Here is a 14,062-nt window from a genome sequence, read left to right on the forward strand (position 1 = left end):
CAACTCATCACGCATATTAGATTTGCATTGTAGCAATTCATTGTCACTGCACAATCAGATTTGTTTGAGCAGTCATGTCCAGGAGACAACAATGAAAAGGGCCTCCACTTGCTCATGCATTCGAGGTTTTTGATCTTTTGAGTAGTTTATTTACCTTTTCCAGGGTCTTTTATCTTTTCAGCATGTGATTAACCCCTGACGGCGAATGTTAAGAATATGATAAATGCTGTACTATTCAATAACTATAAAAGAAAATTACAAGAAATATCTTTCAAAGAAAATCAATTAAGAAAGGAAAAAAGAAAAAAAGAAAAAAAAAAAGAGCCGGTGTAAGAGCAAATGGGCGGGCTTGAAAGTGAATGGGCCGGTTCAGGCCCACAATCAGGCACGAGTTCTCTCTTTCTCTCTCTGTTGAGACGGTCGCCGCTTCTTCCACTTTCAGCCGCCGCGCCGGCGAGCTTCGCGACCGCCGACGGCGTCGCGGTTTCCCGCCGCTTTTCGTGCTCCCGGCAACCGGAGATAGCTGCGAAGAGCGATGAGCAGCGAGAACGACGATGCGTGGCGAATCGTCCACGTCCCCGGCAGGCCGCCGATTCCGCCTGATCAGCAACTCGCAGGTATATTCTTCATGGACGACCGACCGAATCCTGAGCGAAAGATCCGAACTTGACGTGTTGCTGATGTGTTTTGCGCTTCGGAATTGGCGTTTCGTTGCGGTTTTTCTTCCTTTTCCTGCAAGCGGTGAACGTGGTCGCAGCTCAGATTGAGCAGCCGAAGCTCACGAACACTATCATGAGGTCAGTCTCAGTGTCTTACTTAGGATTTATGTGTTAAAGCTCGTTCTGCGCTTCTCAGAGATTGCTGTTTCGTATCTGGTTTGATTTCCCGCTCGAATTTTTTGGGAATCCATTTTTTGGTTGTTGGTTAGGCGTTTGAGTCAAATTGCGCCATTGGAGGACCTCCACCACGTGAAGCGGGTGAAGAAGAAGTGTCTCGAAGAAGGTACATTTTTTGTTCATAAGCATATCGGTGTTATGGTTGTCACTGGTGTGATTGGTCACTTAATGATGTTGATATTTGAACATCATTGTTTCTTGCATCTTTGAAATTTAGGAACAATTTTTGCTGTGCGTGTCGTTATGGAATTCGAAGATTTGTGAAATCATAAGGCGAAGCTTTACTCATTAACTGAACATAAGAGTAGTTGCTTAACTAGGTCCTTCTATCGCCTTTTGTTTATGGGTTACCCTTCAAAAGTTTTAAAAAAACCATTGCAATGTTGTTGTCATCATGCAAGGGTCATTCAACGGGAACAATTTCATGCAAAGAATTAAATGTCTGTTGTTTATCCTTACGTGTGTAGTTCTTGATTAGACATCAGTCCTGTGTATTTACTGCTCTTTAAGTAACAGAAAAGAAGGAATAGAATCCTCTGACCTCATGCATGGCAATTGTCATTGGATCGAAGAAATTATATCTAAACTTTTAAGCCCCAAAGTTATGAGAAAGTTTTGTCTGCATTGGAAGCACCGTAAGTCATTAACTTGAGTATAACAAATCAATCAGCATTAGATATTTAAAGTCATATTCACATCATCGGTGTAATTGCTCAGCAAGACACTTAGTCCTAACCCACACTTGAGTGATGAAGCTGTGGTTTTTGTAGAACGTTGTGGGGTGAATGAGAAGTGCTTCTCGCCTCCTCCATTCTGCATGCATATCCTGAATTTTCTTCTTCTACTGCTGGAAATTCTTTTGAGGGACTATTATGAATACAAAATGCCTGATTCAGGAAGAATGTTATCTGATGAAACTCAAATGCTACCATTGGTTTCTGGTCTTTAGCTTTTTTTATAGTATGTATTAGCTATGCAAGGCGTTGAAAACCTGATGAACAATTATAAAAACAACCTGTATTGCTCGTTCATTTAAGTGCTCAGTTTGTTGTTTTTCCCTCATCAATCATGAAAATTGATTGAATAGGATTACGATACCTCTTATGTGCACATCATGTGCAGAAAAGGAACATTAGCAGGAAGTAAATAGGATTGAAAGAACAGAAAATTGAGAAAACAAGAAAGCAAATGAAAACATTGGTCCACTCAATGTACGATAATTTGCATTTGAGGATGAACTGGTAATTTTCTCGAAGAATCTTCTAATTATTTCCTATGCAAGGTCGATTTGATGGAAACCCGGTATAGGTGTTTGTATTTTTTTCATCAACAAATCATCTTTGACCTACCCAGCTTTTCAGCACTTCTTTAACTCGTTTTTTTATGTATTTCTTGAACTGTCTGGTTGTTGTAATGGTTTTGACAGGAAAAATTCAGCTATCAGTGATCTTAAGTCTGGCTCCCAAAAATGGTGATTTTGATGGAATTCCATGCGACATGAAGGATGTAATTAGTTCTTATTAGTTGAGTCCTTTCGTGGCAAAAGTGGGTTGTTTTCTTGTCAGCATTTCATGTTGATTTCCCCATGTTTTACATTATCTTCAATAACTTGTAGAGAGAACCATATGCAGTTTTGACAAGTTATGGTATCCGTGAGTAATGATGTTTACTCATGGAGCATCTTACCCTATCATGGACCACTAGTAGATTTGACAATGAACCACTAGTATATTTGATATCTGTTGATCCTTTTTCTCTTCTCCCTTTTTCCAAGTTCTAGAAAATTTTATTTCACAAATTCTCCCTCCTTTTTTTTTTTTTTTGCCTAGCTGAAAGGAGTTCTTTTGCGATGATCTCCTTTCTGCTGCTTTAGGAGGTAAAGTTGTTGTTTATGACCTAAGTGGACCACAATGGGCTTCGCTTGGGAACCTCTTTTGGTCTTTGTAGTTTTTTTTTTTCAGTGCTTCATGGGCTATTTATGCCAAAGAGGGCTTCTTGGTATTGGTTGTTGTACACTAATATTGTTTGCTCTATTATGTCCGCACATCCAGTGAACTGCACTTTCAAGTGAACAAGTAGTTGGAACATCTTTACTGGTCAATAATAATGAAGCCACAGCAAACATCTGTATTGTCAATGTCATTAGGTTCTGTAACATAGCACTTTAGAGCTGGATAGGATGTCACTGTATAAATAGATCAATTTGGCTTTCAAACCCTGAATTTGAACAAATTTTCCATCTCTTGAATTTTTTATCATTTTTCTTTTTCATCATGTAACTTGTCTTTTTAAGTTCATTATGGCATTAAAAGAAGCCATATCCTATCTAATGTTAGGTGGAAGTGTGTATCCTTCTCAAATCTTTCAAAGTGCACAGATGATTTGATATTAGGAAAGTCTATTAGTTGTTAGTAAAATTCTAAAGCTTTACTTTTCTGTATATCATGCTTATCTTAATCAGTGTATATTTGTAATTCAAATATAAGCATAAGAAGATATGCTACATAAGAACTCTCTGTAACATGTAACCTGAAAATGGCGTTGTTTCACTTCATCATGTGATGGCAAAGTGGGATTTTGTTCTTTGTGCTTATTTGTGCCAATTTGCAATAGTTCTGCAAATATGCTGCATCGTCAAAGGAAGAGTGGGTAGAACAGTGCAAGCTATGGCCCACCTCATACCATCCAGCAAACCTAGTACGTCTCTTTTAAATATTCTCATCAGTAATGGTAATGCATGTTCATGTCTTAAGATCAACACATTGCCATTATGTTATAGGACATTTTTGCTGGTTTAGGGTATTTGCATCGGCTGTTCAGATGTCTCTGATGCTAATGTTGTCTCAATTAAAGGAGCAGGTTAAGGTGGTTTTTCCAGGATAACTTTCTTATGGATTTGATATTCTCTTGGGCAGCATTGGGTGTTCATTTTATACTTTTTCCTCCTTCAGAATTTATTTCCAAGCAGATAACTTGAAGTTGGAGTCTAAAAACCAAAGACTTACAAAGAGTTGCAGTTTAAGTGGCCATCTCAAATTTGATAAGCTTTGTTTTTAGAAATTTAGAATGTGATTGATTTTACTTCGTTTTGCTGAGTTATGTTAGTTTTGATTGCATCTGGACTGAGAGGAGTTTGGGGTTATATATAAACCAGAGAAGTTACTTTCAAGGAATAACTAATCGAGCCATCTCCATTATGCATAATGGCTGCTAATGAATCTTGGCTATAGAGACCAAGGGTTGCCTAGATAATTGGAAAACACTCTTTCTAAGTCACTAGGCCGGGTTTAAGTCTTATCATTCTCCTCTCCCACCTTTTGCAATCAAATGTAAGATCCACCTCTTTGCGTGACTCAATTCAATGGAGTTTGTGCAAATCTTTGGCCTTTATTCTAGCATTTCCTAATTTTACTACTTGTCAATGATCACAAGGAATTGTCTGTTACTCTATATACATTTGTATAATGTGCATTTATACATACCCTATGTCATTACTGATTTGTTCTCTCAACTTTTGATATTCCACAGAGCAGCAATATCAGTGGCATAACTGGGTTTAGTGATGAAGACTCACAATCAGTTGTAAGTTTTATGAAGTATGCTATGGAATTGGCGAAATCTCATGGTAATACGGTAAGTGTTGGGGTATGCCCTTGACTTGCGATTAATGAATGTAACTTTGAGTGATTTCATCAAGTTCGCAGCTAATTATATTTCTGACTAGTCAAGATCTCAGAGTTCTTGAATATGAGTACTAACCTGGCCTCCCCATCTTACCAAATAAAAAAAGAAGAGAAATTCTCTTATACATGGAGTCATTTCTTTCTGAGCGTTGTACTGCTTTGACATTTTGTGAGACAATTTGGCATGCTCTAAGGCCTTCCTTTGGTGCTACTTTTTATTTTCCTTTGAATCAGTATTATACATGTTCGACGAGTATCATTTCTAACTGCTCCAGTGTTTGCACTTTCAACAATTTTCCCGTCAAGCCATAGAGGACTCACCATAGCTCGCATTAGCTTTCAAGAATCATTTTGGGTTTGGTAACAAGAAGTGAGATTTAATTGTTGCAATTAACTTGACAGGAATGTGAAGTTTTTATGTGTCACATTTATTGACTTCAGAACCAAAAAACGAGAAGAAAACTGTTTTATGATAGTGGAGAACAATCTGATCATTTTGAAGGCTGGGTCCTTTGGACATTTATTCCTTGAAATGTTCATGCATAGACGTAGTAAAATGAGGTTTCGCGAAGGAAATGTAGTGCTTCATCTTGCTCCCTAATTGTGTGTCCAATTTTGTTTTATGCTGGTGTGGGAACCTCTTATGTTGTAGAAATTGCACAAATTTGCTTTTGTTACTCCCTTCTCTTGTCTACAGGTGGTCAATTCTGCAGTAATTGTAGATCCTTTATCTAATCAAGTGATTGCAAGGGCATGTGATGAAGTCTGCTCTTGGCAAACTCCAAAAACAGAAGTTGGTGCTGAATGTAGTAGTTCCACCAAATCTTGTGCTGAAATGACTGGATGGATCAAACATGAATCATGTCTTCAACGCTATTCCTCAGGTGGGGCAGAGCAAGTTGAGACATCCATTTCTTCTCTACGTCCACGACAGTGGGTAGATGAACAGACTGGTAGGAGCTCTTCATTTTGGCACCTGTTGCTGTTGTTACTGATCAAAACAGTAAACAAGAAAATAGAAAACCAGAAGCTATATTTTTGTGATGAGGAAGAGAAGCACAGAGAAACAGAACACAAACTTGCATACGTCTGTTCTAAAGGAAACTGTCAAGTACAGAACAACTTAAACAAAGCAAAAACTGCTCACGTACGTGCAACACAAAACTGCACATAAACGTGCTATTAACTTCCTAGAAAATAGCAAAAACACTAAATAAATAACTAAATTGAACTTGGCTGTTTTTTAATAAAAAACAGAGTAAAACAGAGCAGAAAACAGAACAGAAAACAGAAAAAAAAAGAACAAAACAGAAAACAGCAACTTGAGACATTATAATCCAACAAACTCCTCCTTGGATCGATTCTTGCTGCTGCATACCCAATTTTATTTCTTAATACTTCAAATCTTCCAGCTTGAAGTGGTTTTGTGAACATGTCGCAAGCTGATCTTTAGATCCGCAATAGACCAACTTAACTTCGCCACTTTGTTACACCTCACGCAGAAAGAAAAATTTGACTTTGAAATGCTTGGTTTTGCCATGAAAACTGGATTCTCGTGATATTGCTAAAGCAGCCCGATTATCCACATTAACTTCAATGCAATCACTAGAATTCAACCACGAGATCCTTCATTATCTTCTTCAGCCATAAAGCTTGATTTGCAGCTGCGGTAAAGAGCTGCTATAAACTCAGCCTCTGCAGTAGATTGAGTTACAATTTCTTGCTTTTTAGAACACCGGGAGAAACAAGCGAACCAAGACTCGAAACAATACCGGATGTACTTTTCATGTCATCCACTGAACCAGCCCAGTCACTATCGAAAATCCTTGCAAATTAAACTTCGACCTTTTTCAAACTTCACACCAAAGAACAATGTTCCTTTGAGATATCTCAAGACCTTTTTTGCTGCAATTAAATGTAACCGACTAGGACTACTCATAAACCCGGATAAAACACTCACAAATAGAATATCTCGGGTCCGGTTGCCGTAAGATACATGAGACACCCAATCAGACTTCTATACATAGAAGCATTTACTGCATCAGTTCCATCATTCTTCTACAGCTTCTCTTTAGTAGCCATAGGAGTGCTTACACTTCGACAATCTTCCATTTGAAACTTCTTTAGAATTTCTTTCATGTATTTTTTTTGACAGATGAAGATCTCATATGAAGCCCGTTTGACTTCCAAACCCAAAAAATAAGACATCTTTCCCAAGTCGACATTTCAAAAACGCAAATAGATCTTGCTTCACCTTCTCTATCAATTCCATATCATTCCCCGTCACTAATAGATCATCTACATAAAGTGACAGAATTACAACACTGTGATTCACCTTCTTGACATAAAGAGTGAACTCACTTAAGCTTTTCACAAAGCCAAAATCTTGCAAATATCGATCTATCTTCCCATACCAAGCTCTTGGAGCCTCGCTTCATCCATATAGAGCTTTCTTCAACCCGTATACACTCTCTTCTTGCCCTTTGATACTAAAGCCTTCAGGTTGTTCAACAAAAATCTCCTCCTCAAGCTCTCCATTCGAAATGCAGACTTGACATCTAACCGAAATATAGGCCACCCCTTCTCTCGTCGCAATAGCTAACGGTAGCCTTATTGTATCAAGTCGTGCAACAGAGCAAATGTTTGAGAATAGTCTACTCCCCATATTTGTGCATAACCTTTCACCACCAGTCTAGCTTTGTGTTTATTAACAGAACCATCAGGATTAAGTTTTGTTCTAAACACCCACTTAACCCTAATCACATTCTTCTCAGATGGTCTGTCAACAAGCTCCCATGTGTGGTTTTTCTGGATCATTGCAATCTCCTCCTGCATTGCTGCAATCCACCTCTGATCCTCCTTAGCTTCCACAAAGTTAGATGGTTCGAGCATTGCCACATTGCTTCTTTCATAGATTTCAGCAAGTGACCTTGTGCCCCCTCACGGTAAATCATCCACACCGTCTTCCAATCCATCTATAACTTCATCAACCTCTACATCTGTTGCAGGTTGTTTTTCGAACTGCTGCTTTTCTGCACTCCTTCCTTCCATCCAATTCCACTCATCTTCCTCTAGAAAAACAACATCTCTGCTTACAATTACCTTCTCTGTCATAGGGTGAAAAATTCTGTAAGCCTTTGATTGGAGACTGTACCCAATGAAGATTCCCAGCTCTGCCTTCTTATCCAGCTTGTCCCTCTTGACCTCAGGAACATGAGTGTAACACAAACACCCAAAACCTTCAAATTTTTCACGAAGGTTTAACACCATACCGACTTCAAAAGGTGTTGACCTCTCTAAGGCCTTTGTGGGCAATCTGTTCAACAAGAACACCGTAGTATTAGCCGCTTTGACCCCGTAACTTCTTAGGCAACATCTTCTCCCGCATCATACATCTGGCCATCTCCATAATACTTCTGTTTTTCCTCTCACCGACCCCATTCCGTTGAGGTGAATAGGGAGCAAGTGAACCGCCGCACATTCATGCTTGCTCACAATTCAACTTAAACTTGTGAGCAAGTATACTTTAACCATTATCGACCGGGCATTTTAATTTTCTTCCCACTCGATTCTCAACTAAGGCTTTAAACTTCACAAACACATCAGCAACTTCAGACTTGGCTCGCAGAAAATAAATCCAACTCATCCTAGTCATATCATCAGTGAAGGTAATGAAATACCTGCTACCATTGAGAGAAGACTCAGACATAGGTCCACATAGATCCGTGTGGACTAATTGCAGCTTTTCACATGCTCTCCGGCCTCCTCCTTTGAAAGGAAATTTGGCTTGCTTGCCAAGAAGACAAGTTCAGACTGTGGAAATTCCTCCTCCAAACTTGGCAAGTCATCTCGCAAGCTATTTTTCTGCATAAACAACATGCTCTTCCCGTGAACATGCCCAAGTCTTTTATGCTATATCTCCGCATTTTCTTCTTTGCACTTTAAAGCCATTTGTTGCATCTCTTGTGGCTTGAACATGAAACTCTTGTCCTCCATTGGAATTCTTAGCACTTCTTTGCTATCTACATTATTGATAAGACATTCCTTCCCTTCGAACTTCACTTTATAGCCCTTCTCAACTAGTTGACCAACACTTAACAGATTATGGTCAATATTTGGCACAAAGAGAACATCACTGATCAGCTTCACCTCCTGATTTCCTTCAATAGCCACTGTACCCTTCCCTTGCACTTCAATATACTGTTCGTTGCCAATTCGACTCGGACCCGACCGACTGTCTAGACTCCTAACTTCGAATTGCCGGTCATATGATTGGTACGCCCACTATCCACCAGCCATGCATCATTCCCAACAGAAGATTCAAGAAAAGAAGCTACAAACAAGTGCTCTTCCTCGTTTCATTCACCGCTACCGGGCTTTCCCGCTTGCTGGTAATTTTTTTCTTTGCAGATGGCTTCCATGTGACCCAACTTGTGACATCTTCGCATCTAGCATCGCTTTCTCCAACATCTAAAAACGATGATTAGTTCCACCACAAAGTATTGACAAGGCTTTTTGTTCATCTTCCATTTGCTAGACCCACCGAATTTCCTTCTTTTGCTACAAACTTGGAGTCACCAGCATTTTCTCTCGGACTGAATCCATTTCTTCCATTTGCCTCCATCATTTGACTTCACTCTAGCTTGCAGCGCACCTCTACAAACTCTTCTCTTCTCATCGGTCTTCAGGTGCTCTCGTGCTGCAGAGCATTTAACAATTCTGCAAGCTTTATATCGTAAGTCTCTTGTATTTTCCGAGACGCTATGGTGGCTTCGAATTTCTCTCGGGAAGAGACACGGGATCTTCCGAACAAGCCTTTCATCCTTCAAGTCGTCCCTAAAACTCGATTTTTCAGCTATCCCAACTAACCTATCAGAGTACTCCTTCATTGACTCTGAATCTTTCATCTGCTGTCTCTCAAATTCCCTCAAGAGATTCAGCACCTTCATGCCTCTTATCTTCTCATCTCCCTCGTATTCATCCTTCAAGAAATCACATATTGCCTTTGCAGAATCACATCTCATGATCCTTGTGAAGATAGTGGGTGAAACAGCAGCGTATAGGCATGACTTTGCCTTGGCCTTCCTTGTGATTCTCTCTTTATGGTACTTTATCTGATTCAAAGTTGGATTGTCTGGAAGCGGAACAACCTCATAATCATCCTCCATGACTTCCCACAAATCATGACCCTCCAAAATGCCGTCATCTTGACAGCCCATGCTTGATAATTCTCTCCAAGTAAATACCTTTGGAGAAGCCATCGAAGAGAAACCACTCGACCCTGTCTCCATCGCCCTTTAACTTCTTTACACTTCGATACTTGCTTCACTTCACAGTCCCTCAAGATCATACACGCCCGATACCACTATTGTTACTGATCAAAACAGTAAACAAGAAAATAGAAAACCAGAAGCTATATTTTTGTGATGAGGAAGAGAAGCACAGAGAAACAGAACACAAACTTGCATACGTCTGTTCTAAAGGAAACTGTCAAGTACATAACAACTTAAACAAAGCAAAAACTGCTCACGTACGTGCAACACAAAACTGCACACAAACGTGCTATTAACTTCCTAGAAAATAGCAAAAACACTAAATAAATAACTAAATTGAACTTGGCTGTTTTTTTAATAAAAAAACAGAGTAAAACAGAGCTAAAAACAGAACAGAAAACAGAGTAAAAAAAAAAGAACAAAACAGAAAACAGCAACTTGAGACATTATAATCCAACAGTTGCGACATGCTGTGATGGTGGCCATTGAATCATCTGCTGCCAGGGACAGACGCTTATTCCCTGATGTGAGATACAAAGATGGAGCTACCGTAGAGGAGTATATTCTATCTCCTGCAAAATCTCAAACAAAAAGACGGAGAACTGATGGCAATGACGTAAGCTTTTCCTCTACATGTGAAGGAAATCCTGGCAAGACTTTCTAGCATGACAAATCTTGTGCAGTATGGAGATTTTGTGTGGATGATTGCCTTATTTGAATGGATGAACCCCATTGAAATATCAATGGTTCTGTTGCCAATTATTGGAAAGATTGTGTTCACCTTAATACAACAAAGAGCAATGAAGTGTACAAATAAAACATTGAGACAAGGAGTGCACTTGGCAGCATAACTTATACTTTTGAGTATGGGTAATGTCACACTTCCAGTGTTTTAAAACATTTCACACACAGTAACTAGTACAACAAAGATCACACCACAGATATCCTTGTCTCATAAATTCATAATAATAAAGATCGCTTCCAAAGCTTCGGACGACGGTAGAGACAAGGCAAATAGGTGGATTCGACCATTTAATATCCAAGGGAAGTTATAGGATTGTGAACAATACAATAGGGAAGATAGCCAACAAAGTAATTGGGATATGAATCCACTTCAATTGTTCACTCAAGACGATCATAAGAGCAGATTTGAATGCCATCCACATAAAGGCAAAAGAGAGGAAGAGAAAAGTGAGGCCCATTGTCATTTGTCTCGGTATTGACTCTATTGAGAGAAGGAAATCTTCGATTGCGTAGCTTGAAGTTAGGATAGCCCAGATGACGAAGGAGAATAGAATGAGAGCGTTTGCAACAACAAATACCATGAACGAGCCCTTCTCAAGGAATGCTAGGATTCCCATACTACTATCGTTGCCTCCAGATACTGTAAAAGCCATAGCGAAAGCTACCGTAATGAAGAGAGTTGCAATGAGGCTACAAGATGATGATGTATCCTTCAACCATTGCCTTGCCTCGTCGAGCAACTATTTGAGTTGTTTCACAAAAACTTCCCAGTATGTTATTTTGTTATCTAGAAATTTCAGCCATTAAAAAGAAGGAAAGTTGCCAGCTTCCACTACCTTCAGAAACATAAAGGATGCCTACCAATGTAAATGTCAATTAAAAAGCACAAAAGGGAGGCAAACATATGAAGAGAACTAATTTGAAACCACTCAAGTGCCCTCTGCATAAGAAAAGCTGCTCCAGAAACATCAGAGGATACACATGTTGATTACAATTTGGTCATAGCCTCCATTTCGTCTATGTCGGTCGAGATATTATCGGCGAATGTCCAATGTGGTTGCGTGCGTTCACTAGTCTAAACAACTCAACATGCCATCCCTTCACAACTTCTTTTATCAGTTTTTTTTTTTTTTTTTTGCGAAATTGTTATCCCACATCAACTCCAGAAAATGTTGAAGACATAATAAATCCACAATTTCAAAGATTCCGCGAGTTGCAGAGTCAAGGACAATGTCAAGGACAATGACTGATGTCAACAGAGGCTCGAGTATTTTGGCAGTTTGATTGCTGGCCTTATCTCCATAAGAGCTAGTTTTACAAAGTCAAACGAGCAATTGTGCCTTAACTTCAATTCCCCACTCCTTCTAATGAAAGTTGCTGCATGTAATATCAGATAAACAATCAAAAGGTTAAAGAGGCTTTCACATTTGTGCCGTGTTCTTATGTATATCTAGTAGTTGAGAGAAAATAATGGATTAAGTTATTAATCAAGAAAACAAACTTGATATGACTTGAAAATCAAAATGCATCCATCAGAGAACAGATGTATCTATCGATGAAAGCACACAATGTGATGAAAGAAAAACAAAGTTCTTTTTTTTTTTTTTCTTTTTTGAGAAATGGGTAGACTCAGCGGTGGATCAATTGATATGTTTTTGATTGATTATTTTTACATATTCACCAATGCATACATATAGTGTAAATTTGAACTAAATTGATTATAATCAAATTGTATGGTAGTATACTATCGAGAGTTGGTCCATATTATTAACTATGATTCCAAAGGGATATGTTGAAAGTATGTGCACGCACTTTAAATTTAAAGATTTCTAATCATGGATGAAATGAGGTTCTCTTTGTATATATATAACATGGCACTTCGGCTGCGCATGGTAACGTTTTTGTTTCTCTTAATTTCTGTTCTTTTGTTCTCCTGAAAAAAAAAAGAACAGAAACCCGTTTGGTAAAACATTTGTTCCCATAAACAATTTCTCTATTTTTTTGTTCCTTGGAACAGTTTTGAGAAACAAAAAAAGGTAGCTTCTTGTTCTCGGGAACAATTTCTAGAAATAAGCCAATTTTTTTTTTCTTTTGTTTCTCTCTCTTGCCGTGGTCACCTCCAATTGCTCGGAGCCATCGCCAACCGCCGCCACCGCCGGCTGCTGCCACCAGTCGCCGTCGATTGCCATTGCCGCTGCCCCTGCCGCCGCCACCACTGCCCCTACCATCGTCGGCCGCCGCCGCCGCATGACCACCGGCCGATGACCGTCACCAGCGACCGCTACCTCATGCAGCAGACCGTTGGCAGCGGCCGATGGGCTCTACGGCGGCGATCGCCGATGACGGTCGACGGCCGGCGGTTGTGCAGTGGTAGTGGCAAGCATCGATGGGCGGCAGCAGGCAACGGTCGACGGTCGGCAATCCGTTAGCAAGAAAAAAAAAGAATAAATACAAAAAAGAAACTGTTGCGTTACCAAACACATTTCTATTCTTTTTCTATTCCAAGAGTAGAAATTTTGTGTAGTTACCAAACGGGTTTTTTTACTTAGAAATTGTTCCCAGGAATAGAAATAGAAAAGAACTATTTCTTAAAAAAAAAAAAAAAAAAACTCTTCCCCAGCCAAGAAGCGTTGTCATCGTGTACCTGCTATTGTGGCAAGATTCCAAAGTGATATCTTGAATCGGTTAAGTGCTATTAATGCTATCATTATAAAGAGGAGACAAGAATCATGTCAACAAAGACAAATAAAAACATAAATATCACACTTATGACATGAAAATTACTAATGTTTTATAATGCTTGAATTCTTTTGAAAACAACTTCAATCAATCAACCTCGGTTACCTGAAATCCAAAATTATCAATAATTTTACTTGGCAATTTGACATAGAGTAAGACATCTCCTCGTACTTTCCAACTGTTATATTAGATATTAATTTTTTGACATACATCATGATTAAGATATTAATCTGTAGACATAGATGTTGCCCTTGTCCTATAACAATTTTGTCAATACGATCCTTGATTGATATGCATTTTTTTTTCCTTTTGTGTAAGTCCATCCATTAAACAAATCAATAAAAATACATCGAGCCATCTTCGTGTCCTTGGAGTAGTCAACTGGTGGATCGATCAAGCATAGATGAATACCTAGAGATTGGAACAGATAGAGTGAACACAATGTAAATGGAATTGCTCGAAATAATTAATATATTTATTTATATCTAACAATAGAAGTGCAAGAACTATTTACATTTGTAAATAGATTTTTCCCAAAAAATGAAGTATCAATGTTAAGATTATAAAAACTTTGTAGTAGCCGCCTTTAGATGTCATTGACCGTGGAATTTGTGTGACATCCTAGAATTTGTATGTTTTCCATTAAATGAATTGGGCTTTTCATCAATACGCCTATAGTGCTATTCTCTGAGCTGATCACTCACAAGATAACTAGAATATATGGGGA

The 14,062-nt window shown here is 38.9% G+C and overlaps 1 protein-coding gene across 2 annotated transcripts; it reads left to right on the forward strand.

Moving 5' to 3' along the window:
- The first annotated feature begins 367 nt into the window (after window positions 1–367).
- On the forward strand, window positions 368–10,621 carry LOC104429075 (tRNA-specific adenosine deaminase TAD3). Of its 2 annotated transcripts, none has more exons than XM_039304719.1 (8): window positions 368–617; window positions 740–797; window positions 929–1,002; window positions 2,323–2,402; window positions 3,510–3,593; window positions 4,425–4,529; window positions 5,277–5,558; window positions 10,313–10,621. In XM_039304719.1, exons 1-8 carry the CDS (start codon window positions 536–538, stop codon window positions 10,514–10,516), a joined length of 969 nt encoding a protein of 322 aa, XP_039160653.1. In that variant the 5' UTR covers window positions 368–535; the 3' UTR covers window positions 10,517–10,621. The 2 variants fall into 2 exon arrangements, with proteins under 2 accessions (XP_039160653.1, XP_039160654.1); XM_039304720.1 differs by having other exon boundaries at window positions 758–797.
- The last annotated feature ends 3,441 nt before the right edge of the window (window positions 10,622–14,062 follow it).

This window comes from Eucalyptus grandis, chromosome 11 (assembly GCF_016545825.1).
Source record: "Eucalyptus grandis isolate ANBG69807.140 chromosome 11, ASM1654582v1, whole genome shotgun sequence".
In the NCBI taxonomy this organism is placed as follows: Eukaryota; Viridiplantae; Streptophyta; class Magnoliopsida; order Myrtales; family Myrtaceae; genus Eucalyptus; species Eucalyptus grandis.

Bases quoted from the DNA above. Each gene is read 5' to 3' on its own strand.
- LOC104429075 (XM_039304719.1), top strand. From the start codon at position 536: ATGAGCAGCGAGAACGACGATGCGTGGCGAATCGTCCACGTCCCCGGC. The intron at 2,403-3,509 runs GTAATTAGTTCT...AATTTGCAATAG, and splicing joins TTCCATGCGACATGAAGGAT to TTCTGCAAATATGCTGCATC. The intron at 4,530-5,276 runs GTAAGTGTTGGG...TCTTGTCTACAG, and splicing joins CGAAATCTCATGGTAATACG to GTGGTCAATTCTGCAGTAAT.